Source organism: Scylla paramamosain, chromosome 36 (genome assembly GCF_035594125.1).
Source record: "Scylla paramamosain isolate STU-SP2022 chromosome 36, ASM3559412v1, whole genome shotgun sequence".
Taxonomy (NCBI): Eukaryota; Metazoa; Arthropoda; class Malacostraca; order Decapoda; family Portunidae; genus Scylla; species Scylla paramamosain.
The window spans coordinates 12,983,760-13,004,407 of NC_087186.1; the positions used below are offsets into that span (position 1 = coordinate 12,983,760).

The window sequence follows — 20,648 nt, forward strand, 5'->3', positions numbered from 1 at the left end:
CCTTTCCCTCAGTTCTTTCCTTTTTCCTTGTCCTCACACTTTCTTCTGTTTTCCCTCTGTTCCCCCTCATCTTCCATCCCTTTCTTTTATTATTTTCTATCCTCTCTCTCTCTCTCTCTCTTTAGTGTTTCCGCTTCAGCATCCTCACCCTCATTTACATAAATATCCTACTATTAACTTTTCTATCCTATCTTTCCCCTCTCCCCTCTCTCTCCTTAATCTTCCCCATCTATCTCACTGTCCTATTTCACTATGCTCTTTCCTCTTCGTTTTTCAGCATATTAAGAGCGCCAGCCACACACACACACACACACACACACACACACACACACATACACACACAAAACTTCAAGGAGGCTCGGTTCGTACTAGAGTGACACCAGAATATTAATAAACAGCATCCCGTGTGTGTGTGTGTGTGTGTGTGTGTGTGTGAAAGGGAAAAGGGTAACATAGAAAACGGGGGAGGGGGGAAAAATCGTGACGTCACCCAGGGGCAATGTTTACGTATTTGCTGGTGTGCCAAGTTTACATTATACGTGAATCAGTGTTTGAGTCAGTCAGTCTCTCTCTCTCTCTCTCTCTCTCTCTCTCTCTCTCTCTCTCTCTCTCTCTCTGATTTTTCCTCGCCTCCTTTCCAACACTCATCGCTTCTGCTTGTTCTTAAATTTATTCAGTCTCTTCTTCTTTTCTTCCTCCTCCTCTTCTTCCTTCTCCTCCTCCTCTTCCTCCTCCTCCTCCTCCTCCTCCCTGAATTATGATAACTCCCTCTGAATTAATGGTCATAATTTGCTCTATGGCTGCTGTTTTTGTCATGGCTTTGAAGATTCACCGATGTCCCTCCCCTTTCTCTCTCTCTCTCTCTCTCTCTCTCTCTCTCTCTCTCTCTCTCTCTCTCTCTCTCTCTCTTGAGGCTCGCTTTGGGGCAGTTTTACCACCTCAAGTCTCGCGGCCACGGCACAGAAAACGCGTTGCTAAAAATACTGCAACACAAGTAAAGAAAACGAGGCGTCCTTAGTTTTATCAAGTTAGGTACGGGTGTCTCTCTCTCTCTCTCTCTCTCTCTCTCTCTCTCTCTCTCTCTCTCTCTCTCTCTCTCCTTGTACTAGTGTTTGTCTCGCTGGGGTCTATTTTTTTCTTTCTTTTTTTTCTTTATGTTTTAACTTCCACGGTCTCAAAAGAATGAACGTGTCAGACTTCATAAAAGTATATTTCAACGGGTGCAAAAAGTGTGTCAAGTGTCTAACAGGTTTGCAGAAATAACAGAGAGAGAAAGAGAGAGAGAGAGAGAGAGAGAGAGAGAGAGAGAGAGAGAGAGAGAGAGAGAGAGAGAGAGAGAGAGAGAGAGAGAGAGAGAGAGGTATGTACGTTAAGTTTGTGAAAATAATAAAAGTTGAAAGGACCGCTGATCTGAGGAGGCTCGCGAAAATACTCTCAATGTTTACACCTCAGCGGGACGGAAGTTACGAGTGATCTCATTGGTGGAAGGTGTTCTGGGTCTCTTCTGATTGGTGAACGAGACACTGCTCCCTCCCTGATTGGGCGGAAGGGTCTACACGTCTTCGTTCTATTACTGTGGGAGAAAAGTTCTGAATTCTAAGGAGGTTACGTGAAAAAAAGGGAAGGAATGACAAGAATAGGGAATGACGCAAATGGGTTAAAGTGAATGTAAATAAATGTGCGTTTTTATAAGTTTCAAAAATAGGGAATCGGCAAAAAATACTTCGAAAAAACAGAAAATGTTTGAAATAAATAGTGAATGTGCGTATAACTAGCATTTCGTTCGATAATCTCTCTCTCTCTCTCTCTCTCTCTCTCTCTCTCTCTCTCTCTCTCTCTCTCCTCTCTCTCTGCAAACGCACGTACGCAGCAGAGACAAATAGTTTTAATTGCTTATATTCAAAACACAATCCGTATTTTTGCAAACAATAAATTAATCCCTCACAGGCAATCAACACACACACACACGCACACACACACACATACTGACCATTAAGATAACACAGGTCACGTTCTATTCAAGATTATCTCTGCTCCATCCCTCCCTGTCTTGTCACTTGGGCTATATGTTGTCACTTGGGCTAATAAATTTGGGCTGAAGAATGTTAATGTTATGCCCCGGTGGCTGGTGGGCGTCTGTCTGTCCAAGTACTCTCTCTCTCTTACCTACTTCTGTTGTTATTTTTGGGAATTTTATGTCTGGTTACTGTGCTGCTGCTACTACTACTACTACTACTACTACTACTACTACTACTACCACTACTACTACTACTACTACTTCTACAACTACTACTGCTACTGCTACTACTACTACTAGCTTTCATTGACTTAATCTACAGTAACCACTAACTGTTGCTACTGTCCACTACTACCACTACTACTACTACTACTACTACTACTACTGACCCATCTAGCTAATCAATCCTATCTAAACTTAACCTACTACTACTACTACTACTGCTACTACTACTACTACTACTACTACCACCACCCAGTAACTATCATAAACCTCATCGTCTTAGGAGGTCTAGATCGCGCTGGTGGTGGCGGTGGTGATGGAGGGAGAAATAATAGCAGTAATAATGATGGTGATGATAATGACGGCGATGGTAGGTCATGGTGATGAAAGTGACTGCAGTGATAGTGAAGGTGACGGGTGGTGACGAGTGGTGACGTGTGGTGACGTGTCCCAGGCAGCGTTACAGGAGAAGGGCGGTGATTGGTCGTGTATGGAGGTGCTGGCAAGTCGCCGGCCAATGGGGAGGGCGAGAAGAGGAAGTCAGTGTCATATTAACGTGAATCAAAGCCTTTCATGTGGTGTGAGTTAGGTCTTGCTCTTAACATTATTCAGATGGTATAGTTTAGCGGTGCTGCCATCACTGCGGAGGGCAAAGGGAGGTTGATGGAGGCGGGTATTATTATAAGTTAGAGGGGATTGTACGCACTTTCTTGCTCTTTACGATAGAAAGGTGAGTATGGTCCTTGTGAGGCAGGAGTGATTATGTTCGTGTTGTGGCTTATTTATGATGGCGGGGGTATCTTTAGCTAGTGGGAGATGGTTAAGTTTATGTGCTATCGTCTTTTTTCCTATTTACTGATGGATAGAGTGGGTTTTATTGTATGTAAGGTGCTTTAGTATGCTGGAGGTTAAATGTATGTTATCTCTGTTTATTAATGATAGAAATGATGTTAAAGTAAATTTGAGTGAATGAAAAGTTTGTTATTTATTTATCTGTTTTTTTATAATAACAGTCAAGAGTCAGAATGTTATAGTAAGCTAGAAATAATGAAAATATATTATCTTTTTTACGGACAGGATAGATTTTATAGTTAGTTAATGTTAATGAAAGTATGAACTCTAACATATGTATGGAAGAAAATGTTTTTTTTTTTTTTTACTGAATTAGAAAAAAAAATATTATATATATATATATATATATATATATATATATATATATATATAATATATATATATATATATAATTAGATGGACTTCCTCTCATTTCGTTGATAGTCTGGTGATATGTGGCAGCCTCCTCACGCACCAGCCAATAGCAGTGCCGCTGAGGATTGTGGGTGAATGCCAAACGAGCGCTGATTGGTTCATTTACATATCAAGGGAACATGTAGCCTGGTATAAGTAGGGAATATTTGACTCATTTGCATACCATTCACGCTAAAACCTTTCTTCGGGTACTTAAAACTTTACAAAAACCGGATACATTTCACGAGTTCCGAGTTATTTGTGAAATGTAATGAATTATGGTAATGGTTTGAAATGTTATACAAGGAGGCTGAATATTGACCAATCAACGCTCGCCTCACGTGCTAGCTGCCCTGTGATTTTAGTGCAACACGTCAAAATACAGATAAAACAGGGGGAAAAAAAAAAAGGCTATTTAGTACATGACATATAGATAAAAATTTAAAAAAAAAGTTGTTTGTCTATTTAGTACAACACGTCAAATATATAGATAGAAAAATAAAGTTGTTTGGCTATTTAGTGCAACACCAAAATACGCATATAAAAAAAAATGCCATGTAAAAGAAAATGGAAATACAAACGCAGCCATATCAAAGAAAACGTAGCAACTAGATAAAAAAAAAAAAGACTCAGGGTTCGTATTTTAAAACTCTTTGGACTCTCACAAGAACAATTTTCAAAGGCCATAGAGACGATTACGCAGGTTCTGGAGGCTGTTTTCCCCAATAATAATTCAGAACACTTACTGAACTATCACCGGAACCACAAACAAAACGCCCTTGAAAACCCTCGTAACTTCTAGAGCCTTTTGAAAGTAGAGAGACGCAGCAACATTTGAAAATACATCCCTGGGAATGCGAAGACTAGAGCGTTTGGCGTGTCTTGCCTTCAGCTTCCTCTCTACCTCAGCAGGGACACAGCAGGGGAAAAGTAGGATTCTTGCCTCGTCTCAAAGCTCTTTGCTCTAATTTCCTGCTATTGTTTCCCTCCTTCGCTCTCCGCTCTTGCCCGTTTTCTGTTTCCTTCTGCGGGGAGCTTAGTTAATCTTGGCCATGGTCTTTGGGTTTTATTTCCTACGTTTTCTTTTTCTTTTCCTTTTCTCCTGTGCCCTATTTTCATTTTTGTGTGTGTTTTATCCCCTATGCTTTCTTCTCTTTTCTTTTTCTCCTTTGTCTTACTGTTTTTCTTTTAGTTTATTTCTTAGCCTTTCTTTTCTTCTCTTTCCCGTTTCTTTCCTATCCTTTTTCTTTACTTTTCGTCGTCTTCGTTAATCTACACGATGTCTTTCTATCTCTCTTCTTCTATTCCTTTTCCTTCTATACTTTTTTGTCACCTTTCTTCTCCCTAATTCTTTCTTCTCTCACTCTCTTTCATCCCTTCCATTTACACTTTCATCTTTTCTCTCTCTCTCTCTCTCTCTCTCTCTCTCTCTCTCTCTCTCTGTTCATCCTTTTGTTGTCGTTTACCTCTAAGTCTTCCCATTTCTTTCTCTTCCTCTCCTCTTTCTCTTTCTCCTCCTACTCTTTTTCTCATTTTCTTGGTCTCTTTGATGTGATTAATTTTGTTGTGAGTTGCCTGCCTTCTCTCTCTCTCTCTCTCTCTCTCTCTCTCTCTCTCTCTCTCTCTCTCTCTCTCTCTCTCTCTCTCTCTCTCTCTCTCTCTCTGACCAGCACAGGCAATATTCCTACGCTTTTCCCTTGCTGTGTCTCTTTCTATCTTCAAAAAATCAGCAAAAATAGAGATACAAAAACACTTATTAACTCTTCCTCTCTCACTGTCTCCCTCTCTCTCCCTCTCCCTTCCTCAGGTGGTTGGGTGACGTCACAGCTTCTCTATGACGTCACGAACATAAAACAACAGACAAACGGCAAACAGCACGGAAGAAAAGGACAGGTGTAGAGGAAGGTGAGGTGAGCAGGTGGTTTCTTACCGTCCAGTACGAAAGTTCCCTTGGCTGCAGAGCGGAAAAGAAACATTAATTACACACAGGTGACACGGACAGGTAACAGGTGGGGGCTCACTTACTCGCAAGGTGCACAACAAGCTACGAGTGAACTGACAGGTAAAGAACAGGGTCATTTAATCAACAGGTGGGGTATTTATATGTGAAGGAATTAATTGATTTTACTAGCAAGGGAACTACTTAGCGTTGACAGGTAAAAAGGGTGATTTAACCAACAGGTAAACAGGGTAAATTTAATCAACAGGTGTGAAAAACTGCGGTATTTAAATGTGAGAACATTAAATTGGTTTACTAGCAAGGTATACACATAACTACTTAGAAATTAAAGGTAAAAAAAAAGGTAACTTATTTAACCGGGGAAAAAAGAAAGACAAATTTCATCAATAGGTGTGAAAATTTGGGGTATTTAAATGTGAGAAGATTTAATTTATTTACTAACAAGGTATATAGAGAACTACTTAAAACTGGCAGATAAAAGTGTATAAGCAACAGGAAAGAGGGTGATCCGAGAAACTGGTGTGAAAACTTGAGGTATTTCAAATGAGAAAAATTTAGTTACCTACGTGAGAACTGACAGGTAAAAGGGGAAACTCATTCAAATGATATGAACACTGGGATATTTAAATGTGGGAAAATAAAATTATTTAATCAAAAGACGTACTTAAAATTAACAGGTAATAAAACGATATTTAACAATAGGTATGAAAAACTGAGATATTAATTAAATGTAAAGAAACTAAGCAAAGTACACAAGGAACTATTTAAAACCGACTGCTAATAATAGAAAACTAATTAACAACAGGTGTGAAAAATAGGATATTCAAATGTAAGAAAACTGGCAGATTTACTAAACAAGGTGCATGAGGAACTATTTTAAAACTGACACGTAATAGAAGGTAATTAACAACAGGTGCGGGAATGGGGTATCTAACTGAGAAAGAATGACCTACTGGTGATTAACAAGAGGGAAGATTACGTTAATGCAAAGGAGACCTGTATTTAAAAAGATGCAACAGTGTAATTACAGAAAGTGAAACAAGGGTCACTATTATTATTGCTTCAGTCATTAAACACAGGTGTGAGTGGCGAACAAAGGCAGAAGGAAGGAGTTACTAACGCAACACTAGAGAACGCAAATTTGAAACATTAGGAAAACAAGATCAAACGAAACAAGCAAACAAACAAACACGAATAACAGCAACAAAAAAGAGTAACGAAAGTTGTACAGAAAAAAAAAGTAGAGAATAAATATAAAATAAACAATACGAGTAATGAAACCAAAATTCTGTAAATAATAATAATAATAATAATAATAATAATAATAATAATAATAATAATAATAATAATAACGATAGATATTAATAAGCAACAGAAAAATACTCATCCAGCGTGCGTATTCCTATGTATGTATGTATGTATGTATGTATGTATGTATGTATGAGTGTGCGTCAGCCTGTTCACGTACGTGTTTGGAGTTTCAACTAGTGTGTGTGTGTGTGTGTGTGTGTGTGTGTGTGTGTGTGTGTGTGTGTGTGTGTGTGTGTGTCTAAATCACTCCAACGTTTTTTCTGCAAGAGGTTCTACACATGCTTTCCTAATTCACTTCTGTATCAACACGTTTGCATAAAAAAAAAAAAAAAAAAAGTTTGACGCATCTACCAGCAACACCCATGCCTAGAGAAATCCTCACAACCCAAAAGTTTAAGTATTTCATTAACGTCTACCTAAAATTACTAAATTCAATATTTTCCCACCGACCTTAAAAGATATTCTCAAATAATCCATAATGTCTTAGCAAAAAACAAATAATTATCTTTCAAAATATTGCAAATCCTAAAATATGTCACACCTTTACTGTACATCCCTAAATTCTCTCATATACCAACTAAAAATCCCTAAATTCCTTCATGGGCCGCGTAAAAATCCCTAAATTTTCTCGCGCACTAACTGAAAACACCCTAAGCAAACGTAACCTTTCCCTAGACGGCCCCAGAAAAGTCCCTGCATGGCATGAGTGGTCACCTTGAGCACGGGGTCGCCATCGGAGAGCCTGTTGGTGGCCATGACTCTGCCCTGGCGCCACGTCTCCACCAGCGCCTGCACCTCGTCCCTGTTGGGGTCAATCAGCCGCAGCCCCGTGATGTTTGACCCGCTGTACTTGAAGTCTTCCAGGTCGACTAAGTGTAGATCCTGAAGAGAGAACACAGGAACGTAACATAAGAACACGAGATCCTGAACAGAGAACATGATAACACATGAACATAGCAAGACATCTGGCCCACACGTAGCAATACTAGTATAGAACATTTTTTTTTTTTTGGACAAGAGAGGCAGACCAAGGACAAAAATTATAATGATAACAAAATATTCCGCTAATTCTCCCCTTTCGCCCTCTCTTACCAGTAGCGGGATGAAAGAGTGAAGGTATTCGTTAACTCTTGCATTGGTGAGGTGAACAGAATACAGGTGAGAATGAGATGAGAGTGTTGTGCATCGGGGCCAGTAAAGAGAGGGAGGCATGCAGTTAGCAAGCTCAGGAGGGCAGACAGCATGAACCAACCAGCACATCCATCTGTCATCCCTATCCATTAATTCACCAAATCTTTTAAAGCTCCGTATTGACTCGGCACTGACACCGTGATTACTGAGGCTGATCCAGTCATCCGCCATTCCGTTTGTGAGACAGTTTCCTTCCATCTCCCTTTTAGATTTGACTTCACGCTTGAATGAATTACTTCCAGTCCTTTCCAGATTACTAACCTAGGCATTTTGTTCACATCACCATTTATATTAGAGGAGGAACGAAGGGACATTAAAGAATACAAAAGAATACAAAAGGAAGAACAAACTGCAGCAGACTTGTTAGCCCTTACGGGGTTGTTTGTGATGAAATACAACGTTACGGAATTTGTAGTGAGTTTTTTTTTTTTTTAATCAGAGGGACTCTAGTCAAGGGCAACACCACCACCACCACCACCACCACCACAACAACAACAACAACAACAACAACAACAACAACAGCAATGGAATAGGCCCAGCGAAGATGTCAGTCCCCAAAGAAACGAAGGAAGTGAGAGAGAGAGAGAGAGAGAGAGAGAGAGAGAGAGAGAGAGAGAGAGAGAGAGAGAGAGAGAGAGAGAGAGTTTTTATCACATACAAAAAATTTATACGTCCAATTGCATATGAAATCAAGACCATATATTTCTCTCTCTCTCTCTCTCTCTCTCTCTCTCTCTCTCTCTCTCTCTCTCTCTCTCTCTCTCTCTCTTGTGTGTGGAAGGGAGTAAAATTTTCCTCTCCAAGTCAACAAGGTAATGAAGGAAAGGAGGGAACTTTTTTCCTTTATCTTCCGCTGGATGAAGAGAGAAATGAGGGAAAAGTTTTTATCTCCAAAATCGCGTGGAGAAGGATGGAAGTCTCTCTCTCTCTCTCTCTCTCTCTCTCTCTCTCTCTCTCTCTCTCTCTCTCTCTCTCTCTCTCTCTCTTGACGTGGCCAAAAAGCGGTATATATATTGACAGGTGGCTTACGACCATCAGTAGAGAGAGAGAGAGAGAGAGAGAGAGAGAGAGAGAGAGAGAGAGAGAGAGAGAGAGAGAGAGAGAGAGAGAGAGAGGTTCTGTTGTTATTGAAAAGGATGGAGTTTATTGCACTATCTATCTATGTCTGTTTTTGTTTGGGTTTCCCCTCACACGCACGCACACACACACACACACACACACACACACACACACACACACACACACACACACACACACACACACACACACACACACGACAAACATGATTAACTTTCTGATTTGGAGGAAAGAGGAAAACCAAACATGGAGAGAAAGAAGACGGGAGGGAAGGAGGAAAAGAGAGAACGAGGAAGAGGGAGAAAGGAGAAACAGAAGGGGGAAATATGGATTAGGAGGGAGAGAGAGAGAGAGAGAGAGAGAGAGAGAGAGAGAGAGAGAGAGAGAGAGAGAGAGAGAGACACGCGTACTCACCATAGAGGTAATAAGGTAGCTATGAAAAGACGACATCATATCTACTTGCTGCGCCTGCTTCAGTACCAGCCCGACCTTCTCCGTGCGGCAGTCCAGGATGATGTTCTGTTCCCCCGAGGACCTCACCTCCTTCAGCAGCTCTCTAGGAGGGGGAGAAGTCAACAGTATACTATGAAGAGTTCCTAGCAGTCTACGTGAGCTTTGTGAGGCGAATCAGGAGTTGCTGTCAAGGTTTGGGTGACGTGTTCGGGGCTGTGGTGAACTGCATACTTTGTTACTTCAGTTTCTATGGCTGTGTTCGAGTCAGTGTGAGAAATTTTTATAGTTTCAAGCTGTATACGTGAGCTGTGTGAGGCGAATCAGGAGTTAGTATTAGTGTTTAGGTGAAGTTTGTGGGTTTGTAGTGAGTTGTATTACCTTGTTGCTTCAGTTTCTATGGCTGTGTTCGAGTCAGTGTGAGAAATTTTTATAGTTTCAGGCAGTATACGTGAGCTGTGTGAGGCGAATCAGGGAATTATCATTACATTTCAGGTGAAGTTTGTGGGTTTGTCATGGGTTTTATTAAATGATTACTTGATCTTTTCATTGTTATTGTACTTCAGAGTTCAGAGCACTATGAATGGTAAGCATTAATGGAAAAAATGGACAAAGAGAGAGAATATCCTGCTGTTGTTGTTGCTGATTCCCTCTCCGTTCTATTTTACTCCTCTACACTCTTCTGTGTTCCACTCCCCTCTTCTTCACTCTTCTCTCCTCTATTCTGGTCTACTTCTTTCCTCTCCTCTCCTCTCCTCTCCTCTCCTCTTCCCACAGCTCTGAGGAGATTGACAGGTAGTGAGGGATAAAGTAAGCTTAGTGAGGTGAATTTCGTCTCCTCCAGCCTACAGAACCGCAACAATAAGTGAAGTTGGGATGTGATTATCGGAAAATGTGTCCACCAGTGAAAGAGCGAAGGTCAAGTGGCCTCCCGCAGGTCTATTTTCTTGTGATTTCACGCTGGTAGGAACATAATTTCAGGAAGTTTACGCGAGGTGAATGAGGGAGGTATATTGCTTAGGAAGTCATTTTCAAGGTCTCAGGATGCCTTCACAGGAATAAGAGGCGTAGTTTCAAATACTTTGGTTGATTTTTGTGAGATGAATTGAGAAGCTGTATTACGAAAAGGGCTATTTCGGTATGAAAGGAAAGAGGATTTTAAGAGAAAGAGGAAGAATTCTATCAAAGGCAAAGTAGTTTATGAAAGAAAAAAAGAAGAGCATTTTGACAGAAGGAAGAAGGGAGATTTTAACAGAAGAAATGGGAAGAGGATATTGACAGAAGGAAAGACGTGGTTTACGAAAGGAGGAAGAGGATTTTGAGAGAAGAAGGAAGGACTTTATCGAAGACAAAGTAGGTTATGAAAGAAAAAGGAAGCGCATTTTTGACTGAAGGAAAGAATAGTTTATGAAAGAAGCAAGGAGATTTTGACAGAAGAAATAACAAGAGGATTTTTGACAGAAGCAAAGAAGTGGTTTATTAAAGTTTGGGAGCTTGTGTGGCGTTCTATATTACTAATGACAGGTTAGGTTAGGTTAGGTTAAGTTAAATTAGGTTAGGTTAAGTTAAGTTAGGTTAGGTTAAGTTAGTAGTATGAGAAGGCAATGATTAAGGACCCTTTGCTCGTGTTCCTAGACCCATAAAAGTTAAAAGGTAGAAAAGTTAGAAGATAGAAAACTGAACAAGAGAGACAAATATCATACCAAAACAACGATACAGAATTAATGAGACAATACAGACTTTAGACTAACAACATTTCACATCACACTATTGCTAAACTATAACAAGAAAAGAAAGCCAAGAAATTACGAGGAAGTGGCGAGGTCCGTGGGGAAGATAGAGGTTGGTAAGATGAGAAGCTAGAGGAGGCTGGAGGAGGGAAGGTAAACAAGAAAAGTGTAGCGTTTGAAGGAAAGGGAGAGTGGGCAGGGACGTAAGGAGGAAAGAGAGGAAAAGGGAAATAAAATACGACAGGGAATGGAGAGTAATGAAGAGGAGATGAGGGAAAAGACAAAAAGATGAATGAGCAAGGAATGGGGAAACAGGAAACACAGAGAGGAAAGATTAATAATGAAAAAAATACTAATTAGGGAATAATCAAGAGAGTAATGAAGAGAAGGAGTCGGTGAAGCGAAAGAGAGGAAGAGAAATGGGCGCGGAATGAGGAAACAGGAATCACAGAAAGGAAAGACAAGATTGTATGATGGAAAAAAAAAAAACACTAATTAGAGAGGGAAAGAAGAAAAAGCTTGCAACACACACACACACACACACACACACACACACACACACACACACACACACACACACACACACACACACACACCAAAATGTTAGCAACTTCAAATAAAACTTGAGTGTTCGTGCCTCCGTGCAAATATTCCCTCTTAACCCAACACTCCCAAAGTTAAAAGCAAAATTTACATTAACTCCCTTTTATATTTTTTTCCCCGAACTCGGCAACGCAACTTAAAAAAAAAAAAGTGGACATAAAAAGAAGTTTTACATTCACTCCCTTATTTTTTCCTAATTCGGCATGACAGCTTTCGAAAAAAAATATAAAGAGAAAATCTATATAAACTCCTTTTTATTTTTTACTTTTTTTTTTATTTCTGCAACACAGCTTTAAAAAAATACGAAAAAAAATACATATATAAAAAAGGGTAAGGATATTGTACACCTATGCTAGCTGTTTCACCTGCAAAACCTTTAAGCTCACCTGTTCCTGTCCCTTATGACCTTACCTCACCTGTCCTTACCTGCACTGATTGCCTTCGTCACCTGAGTTCACGCTAAGATCACCTCGCCTCCCAGCAACCACGTGTCTTATCACAAAGGCTTTACAAAACTAACCCAGGCACCAAGCCACTCGGAAACCTGTCTTATGTCTCTTTTAATATATTTATTCATCTATTTACTCATTTATTTATCTATCACGAGTTAAGGAATCTGCCAAAGGGAAAAAAATTAGTAAAGAAGTTTCGTCTCATTCATCTATTCACTGTCTCCCTCACCTGTACTCACTACGGCCATAAGAAAAACTACACTCACCTGAACTTCTTTCCTGCGCCACTTGCTTCAACATTCTCAGGCTACAGTTACCTATTCACCTGTCTGTCAACTCTTTCTCTCACCTGGCTACCTTACCTGGCTACGTGTACTTATCAAAATTAAAACGACAATTACCTGAACTTCTCATCTCCGCAACCTCCTTCAACACACTAAAGTCTCCGTCACCTATTCACCTTTCTGTCAACTCTTTCTCACACCTGGCTACCTTAACTGGCTACGTGTACTTACTAAAATCAAAACGACAATTACCTGAACTTCTCATCTCCACCACCTTCAACACACTCAAGTCTCACCTATTCACCTTTCTCATCTGGCTATCTGAGCTTACCTGTAGTCATTTCCGTGTGGCAGCTGGCGGATGGAGACCTTGAACTCGTGAGGGGAAGGAGTCTTAAGAAGCTCCTGCAGACGCACTAAGCCGTCGTTGTCCTCGTAGAGAATACAGAAGGACTTCCATTCAAACAGCCGCACCAAGTCCAGATACGCCTGGTGGGGAGAACGTGTTGTAGTTGAGAAGAAAGAAAGACTGAAGAGGGAGTGATAGAGGAGATGGAGAAAGAGAGAAAGAAGGAGATTTCGAAGTGAAGAAAGAGAAAGAAAGGATCGTGTTGGGGGTTGAAAAGAGGGAAAGAAAGACTAAAGAGTGATCGAGGAGACGGAGAAAGAAAGAGAGGGTTTTTGAAATAAAGAAAGAGAGATTAGGCAGTTATTTTTAAGGAGGGAAGAAAGGGAAGGAAAGAGCGTATTGGGGGTGAAAAGAGGGAGAGAAAAACTAAAGACGGAGTGATCGAGGAGACGGAGAGAGAAAGAGTGAGTGGGTTTTTGAAGCGGAGAAAGACAAGTTAGGCAGTTTTCTTAAGGAGAAATGGAAGGAAGAGTAGAGTTTCTGAAGCGAGGGAGAAAGGAGTGAGTATCTGAGGCGAGGAAAGAAAAGAGTGAGGGAGAGTTTGTGGTGAGGGAAGGAGAAAGAGTGAGTGAGTTTTGAGGCGGAGAAAAAGGATTCTGTGAGTTTTTGAGGTGAAAGAGGAAGAAAAATGTGAGTGAATTTTGAAGAGAGGGAGAAAAGCAAAAAGTTTCTGAAGTGAGGGAGGAAGAAAGAATGAGTGAGGAGTGAGTTTCTGAGGTGAGGAAAAGAGTGATAGGATTTTTGAATGGAGGGAGGAAAAGAGAGAGTGAGGAGTAACTTATGACCCCAAGGAAGAAAAGTGAGTGAGTTTTAAAGCGAGGAAAGAAGAGTGAGGGACAGAGAATTATTGAAGACAAGGAGGAATAAAAGTGAGAGTTCTGAGACGAAGAAAGAAGAGCTTGGGAGACTTTTCTGGGAGAGGAACGAAGAAAAGCGAGTGAATTTTAAAGGAAGGAAGGAAGAGTGAGAGAAAGTTTTCAAAGAGAGTGAAAGGAAGGAAAGGGAAAGGAGAAGTGGTTTTCCAAGAGAGGAAAGAAGAGGTGAGTGAGTTTTAAAAGCGAAGAAAGAAGTGTCGTTTTTGAGGTGTAGACGAGAAGTAAAGAGGAGTAAATGAGATCGAGGAGAGTGGGGAAGAGAGAGTGGAGGAGGGAGGAACTGACACTGAGGTGAGGGAGGACAAAGAAATTAGGACAAGTTTTAAAAAGTGAGGAAGGAAAAGAAAAGTGGAATTGTGGTGGAGATGAAACGCAGGCTATAGCAGGAGAACTTTATTCCACTAAAGCTCTAAAGTTCTGTTATATTCTGGGTTTCATCACCACCACAATGCCACTCACTTGTCTAAATCTATACAAAAACAACACTGCCTTTTGATGAGAAATGAAGAGACTTGTGCGTTTCTAAAGTGAAGGATGAATGTAAAGGCCAAAGAATGAATGTGAGAAATAAAAAAAAATGAATGTTTCTGAAGTGAAGGAGGAATAAAGAATGAATAATTAATGAAGTGAAGAGATTTATGAGTTTCTAAAGTGAAGGAGGGATAAAGAATGAATAATTAATGAAATGAAGAGATTTGTGAGTTTCTAACGTGAAGGAAGGATAAAGAATGAATAATTAATGAAATGGAGAAATTTGTGAGTTTCTGAAGTGAAGGAGAGATAAAAAATAAGTTTTGAGGTAAGGGAAGGAAAATGAGGGAGTTGAGATGAGGCAAGAGTTGTTACTAGTTTTAAGACGATAAAAAAAAATAAAAAAAAATGAATGTCTTGAGATGAGTCAAGGAAAGTTTTCTGAGTTTCTGAGATGAGGCAAAGAGAGTTCTGTGAGTTTTTGAGATGAGTGAAGAACAATTTTGTGAGATTTTGAGATGAGGGAAGGAGATTTTTGAGTTTTCCAGGCGAGGAAAAGCTGTGCGAGTCTATGAAGTCAATAAAAATACAAAAAAGACGATAAGAAGAGAATAAATTTTGAGACAGAGATAAAAAAAAAAAAGAGTATTTAAAGTAAAGAAAATGAGTAAGACTGAAGAAAGACTAGTAGGAGAGAATATTTCAGACAAGGAAAAAGAAAGAGGTTGAATTTAGTGTAAAGGAGAATGGATAAAATGAGTGACTGAAGTGAGGAAGGGAAGAATATGAGTCAGCGGATGAAAGAGATGCAGTGTGAGAGTGAAGGAGAGGAGTGAAGGAGAGGAGAGCAAGATGGTGCAGGTGGTGGGCAGGTGGTGTGCTCAGGTGTACCATAAAGGTGAGTAATAGGCAGGTGTGTAAAAATGAGAGAGGTGATGAGTGGGGATGTGATGATTGGTGAGTGGTGCCGAGTGATGAGTGGTAATGACGGATGAAAGATAAATGACAATGACTGGTGGTGAGAGGTAATGAGTGATGAGTGATGAGTGATGAATGAATGGTGATGAATGATGAGTGATGATGAGCAATGAGAGATGTTATATAAATGACTATAATAAGGGAACGTAATGAGTTGATGAGGTATGCTATAATGAGGAAATTGCCAAAGGAGGAGGAGGAGGAGGAAGAGGAGGAGGTGGAGGAGGAGGAGGAGGAGCTCTCAGTGATGGAGGAGGAGGGGGAGGAGGACTTCTCAGTGATGGAGGAGGAGGAGAGTAAAGAGACAGTGGAGAAGAGAGGTGAGAAAGTGGAGGAGGAGGAAGCTTACATTTCCTGAAGGAGGAGGAGGAGGAGGAGGAGAAAGAGGAGGACGAGGAGGAACAAGAAGAAGAAGAGGGGAAGAAAAGAGGAAGGAAGGAAGGAGAGAGATAGATATTGGAGGAACTTTACTGAGAGGTGAGAGGTAAATTAAAACGATATAGAAGAGAAATGAAAAAAAAATGGAGAAGAAATAAGAGGAAAGGAGGAGATTGGGAAAGAGATGAAGAGGGTGAAGGAGAGAGAAGGAAAGTTGGAAAATATGAAGATGAAAAAACGTAGGAAAGTAAATACACGAGAAGGAAAGAAAGAGGAGAAAGGAAGAGAGGAAGAGAGGAGGAAAGATGGAAGATGTTCATTTACTTAACGAAAATGGAAGTAGAGGAGGTAAAGGGAGAGGAGAGGCGTGGAAGGAAGAAACCGGAAATGAAGGAGAGATAGGAAGAGTACGAAGATGAAGCCGATAAACTCAAGGAAAAAAATAAGAGTGTAGAGAAGAAAAAAATAAAGAAAGAGGAAGAAATATCGAGAGAGAGAGAGAGAGAGAGAGAGAGAGAGAGAGAGAGAGAGAGAGAGAGAGAGAGAGAGAGAGAGAGAGAGAGAGAGAGAGAGAGAGAGAGAGAGAGAGAGAGAGAGAGAGAAGAATCAAGGGAGAAAATACAAATAAACAAAGAAACTAACTTACCTTACAAAAGAGAGAAAACAATAAAAAGAATAAAATACTCCAAATAAAAAAAGATGAAAAGGAAAAATACGCGTACAAAAAGGAAAAAGATGCCATAAAAAAGAAAAGAGAAAGAATGAAAATACTAGTACAAAAAAAGGAAAAGGAAAAAAACATAAAAATCAAAAAAATCAAGACAACACTCATACAAAACAAACAAACAAACAAACAAACAAACAAACAAACAAGAAGAAGCACTCATACAAAAAGAAAAAAAAAGAAAAAACATCTTTACTCCTTTCCCCCCAAAAAAAACGAAAAAGATTAAGTTACAAAAAAAAAAAAAAAAGAGAGAGAGAGAGAGAGAGAGAACATTTCAGATTTCAAGAGACAGTAACCCACCTTGCTAAGAGAGGAGGGGTGCGGGTACAGGTTCACCGAATAGTCATCCCTCCTGAGGCGATAATCCCAGCGAGTCTCGATGTGTGGAATCTCCAGGGCGTCGCAAATGGACTGAACGTGAGCCGAAGTCTGGCCTGACTGTGGCCCGAAGATTGCAGCCACTCCAGACCAAACTAACTGGCAGACTGTGAGAGAGAGAGAGAGAGGGAGAGAGAGACGAGGGTGTGAGAGTGTAAGGAGGCGTGAATGAGAAGGGCTATGGCTGTGTGTGAATGTGTGTGTGTGTTTGTGTGTGTTTGGGCAGGAAGTGCGAGGAGGAGGGAGAGGAAGAAATGAGGTGTGAAGGGGACGGTGAAGGAGTTAATGGAAGAGAGGAGAGGTGTGGTAAAAAATGAGTGTCTGTGAAAGAGAGAGAGAGAGAGAGAGAGAGAGAGAGAGAGAGAGAGAGAGAGAGAGAGAGAGAGAGAGAGAGAGAGAGAGAGAGAGAGAGAGAGAGAGTAAATGTAGCGGTATGGGATAAGAAAATCCTTGTCAGTGAGAGAGAAAAAGAGGCAAGATGGAGGAAAGGAAGAGGAGGAAGCGAGAGTAAAGTGAGAGGAAAAGTTCTGGGAGAGGCTGTTAGGTGATTGCAATGTTCTCACTATCCTCATCATCACCATCATAATCACCATCATCATCATCACCATTAACACAAGCACCGCCACTTATAATATTTTCCTCCTTCTCTCCCTCTCTCTCTCTCTCTCTCTCTCACTCTCTATACACACACACACACACACACACACACACACACACACACACACACACACACACACAAAAGCCTCACATGTATGTTTTTAAAAAGCTCATAACGTTTTCTACATGACGTGGTTTAATATGTAATGACCGGAAGTTTGCACACACACACACACACACACACACACACACGTCTACACAGGTTGAATTAATATAATGTGAGGCAGACGCATGACTGATGGCGTGGCAGCTTGTAGTGGTGATAGTAATGGTGGTGGTGGTGGTGGTGGTAGTAGTAGTAGTAGTAGTAGTAGTAGTAGTAGTAGTAGTAGTAGTAGTAGTAGTAGTAGTAAGAGTCGTTTTTTTTCTTAAGTATTCTTTATCTTATATATTATTTTTCTTTATTCATCTATCTATTTATTTATCTATTTATTTACTCTTAACTATCTCTCTATTTACCTTTGATTACTTACCTTCACATTCACCCTTACTTATCATCACTCACCTGCACATCCATCTTAATTTTCCACCTGTATAATATCCACACCAACTAAATACATACCCTATTCTCTCTCTCTCTCTCTCTCTCTCTCTCTCTCTCTCTCTCTCTCTCTCTCTCTCTCTCTCTCTCTCTCTCTCTCTCTCTCTCGTATTAACCCAATTAGATGGTTGTCACGCTAATCCTTTGCTTACCTCACGCTTCTCACGCTCCTTCCTTTTACTTAAGTGTTTCCTCAGGTGTTAGCGGGTCCCCTGAGTAACTCACCCAGCTAACTTGATAATCTCGTGGAAATTCTTGTGATTAAAGTAATCTGGTGGTAATGTCTTGGCGTTTTCCTAAATTCGTTGTATAATTGTTCTCTCTCTCTCTCTCTCTCTCTCTCTCTCTCTCTCTCTCTCTCTCTCTCTCTCTCTCTCTCTCTCTCTCTCTCTCTCTCTCTCTCTCTCTCTCTCATTTCCCCCATCAGTTAAGTCTCCCTCCATGCCTCATTCCCACTCGCCTATGCCCATTTCCTCCTCCTCTTCCCCCTCTTCCGCCTAATTTCTTCCTCCTCCTTCCACTTGCCTTCCTTTCTAGACCACACCCTTCTTCCTTCCTCCCTTCCTTCCTTCCTTCCTTCCCTCCTTCCTCTCTTTCTTTCTCCTACGTTACTTCACAAATTATAGTACTTCTTCCTTCCCTCTTCTTTTCTTCCCTCTTCCATCTCTCCCCTCCTCTCTTTATCTGCTCTTCATTCGCAGTATATCCATCCCTCTTTCCTTCCCTTTCTCACTCCTTCCCTTTCTATCGATTTCTTCAACTTTCATCTCTTTTTCTTTTCTTTTGTTTTCTTCTCTCTCTCTCTCTCTCTCTCTCTCTCTCTCTCTCTCTCTCTCTCTCTCTCTCTCTCTCTCTCTCTCTCTCTCTCTCTCTCTTCCCTTCCTTCCTTCCTCCTCCTTATCCTTTCTTACGCCCTCCTTTTCTTCTTTCTTCTTTCTTCTCTCCTTCGTTCTGTTTTTCCTTTTCCTTTTCTTTCCCTTTCTTTCCTTCCCTTACTACTTACTTATATCCCTCCTTGACCCTTATTATCCCCCATTCCTCAGTTCAAATGGGGCAGCTTATCAGAGGAAGTCTCATAAGGGCGAACACCAGGGAGAGTTTGCCCTTCCTTTGTGTTCATGTGTGTTGCTTTCCTCGCCTATCTTGGAACCATATTCTGAAACATTTCTGCGTCGCGCCTCCACTACATTCCAAAGGCTCTTGTTGAAGTGACATGGGTATTTAAGGGTGTTTTTAAGGTTACAGTGACAGATTAATAGGATTTCTGCATTATTACTGAAGAAACACTCTTGAGAACCTGGCTAATCATCTCTGTGGCCTTTGAAAATACTCGTGGTGACAGAATAGGGCGTTTCTGAATGTGGTTTTATGGACATGATTTTGCTCTTCCTTTATGTTCCCTTGTGCACCTTCTCTCAGCTCTCCTAGGCTTTGTTCTTCCTTTGTGTTCCATTGTGCACCTTCCTTTACCTCTTCTAGGCTTTGTTCTTCCTTCGTGTTCCCTTGTGCACCTTCCCTTATCTCTCCTAGTATTTGTTCTTCCTTTTGTGTTCCCTTGTGTCCCTTCTCTCACCTCTCTTGGACGTGTGACTTTTCCCCTTCCTTTGTTTTCCCTTGTGCACCTTCCCTCACCTCTCCTAGACTTTATCCTTCCTTTGTGTTCCCTTGTGTACCTTCCCTCACCTCTCTTGGACGCCAGGAAGGAGTCATATGGTGGAATCATCTCTATATCCGTGTTGAGTTTGGTTCTTCCGAGGATGTTCTCCCGGTTCACGTGGTCAACGGCGTACCTGAAGGCGCTCTTTTGCTCCTCATCCCCCTCGTCGAAGAGCCCACCTGCAGGAGACACAGAAGCAGGCAGAGGTGAGTGCATGTGAGGGAGGAACACGAGGGGAAATAATAAGAGAAGTAAATAAGATACGAGTAAATAGTGATCTTAGGTTATTAATCACTTGAATTGGAAGTGTCAATGTCTTATGTGCTTTTTTGATTGGCCATAATTTAAAATGTGGATGAATGTGTGTTATTTTTGGGGTGGTTAATCAAATATCTATCTATCTGTCTATCTATCTGTCTATCTATCTATCTGTCTATCTATCTATCTATTTATCTACTTATATATTTCTTGGTATTTATGAAGGACAGTGTTAACGATGTTTATTTTATCTTATCTATTTATTTTTTGTGTGTGTTTGAGAAAATGAAAAAACTGTGATGACTTTTTCGATGTTGTAGATAATTGAAATGAAAGTTACATTAAAAGTGTGCGATTTTGATTAATGTGGAGAAAATGAGAGAGAGAGAGAGAGAGAGAGAGAGAGAGAGAGAGAGAGAGAGAGAGAGAGAGAGAGAGAGAGAGAAACAAGAATACACCGCTATCCCCCCAGAAAGACAAACAAATAAATAAACAAATAAAAGACTCTACTCTCCTAAGAAAAAAACAATAAAAAGGACAATGAAAAGCAGAGTAATGAAGATATGTAGTGTGTGCCGAGGAAGACATTGTGCTGCCCCTGAAGAAAGAGGAACAAAAGACGCGAGGGACACACAAAAGTACAGGTAAGTAATCCTTTGCCTTGAAACACCTTGGCTGGGAATGAACTAACCAGATGGAACACCGTTTTCTATTTACTTTTCCGGAAAGCTACAGTTAAGGGGCGACTTTAATATTATTTTTTATCATTCATTCATC

The 20,648-nt window shown here is 40.6% G+C and overlaps 1 protein-coding gene across 5 annotated transcripts in view; it reads right to left on the minus strand.

Annotated features, from left to right (window-relative positions):
* The window catches only part of LOC135091002 (glutamate receptor ionotropic, kainate 2-like), a 122,806-nt gene that overhangs the window by 19,856 nt on the left and 82,302 nt on the right, over nt 1-20,648 (minus strand). For 4 of the 5 annotated variants that reach the window (XR_010262241.1, XM_063988284.1, XM_063988285.1 and 1 more), the window contains 6 exons: nt 19,640-19,792; nt 16,681-16,865; nt 12,874-13,031; nt 9,438-9,579; nt 7,470-7,637; nt 5,415-5,438 (listed from right to left, as the gene is read on the minus strand). Coding sequence is in view for 4 of the 5 variants with exons in the window: in XM_063988284.1 (XP_063844354.1) it covers nt 5,415-5,438; nt 7,470-7,637; nt 9,438-9,579; nt 12,874-13,031; nt 16,681-16,865; nt 19,640-19,792 (830 nt within the window). In the remaining variant the exon portion in view is untranslated. The remainder of the gene's footprint in view (nt 1-5,414; nt 5,439-7,469; nt 7,638-9,437; nt 9,580-12,873; nt 13,032-16,680; nt 16,866-19,639; nt 19,793-20,648) is intronic. The other variant, XM_063988286.1, reaches the window with a different exon arrangement.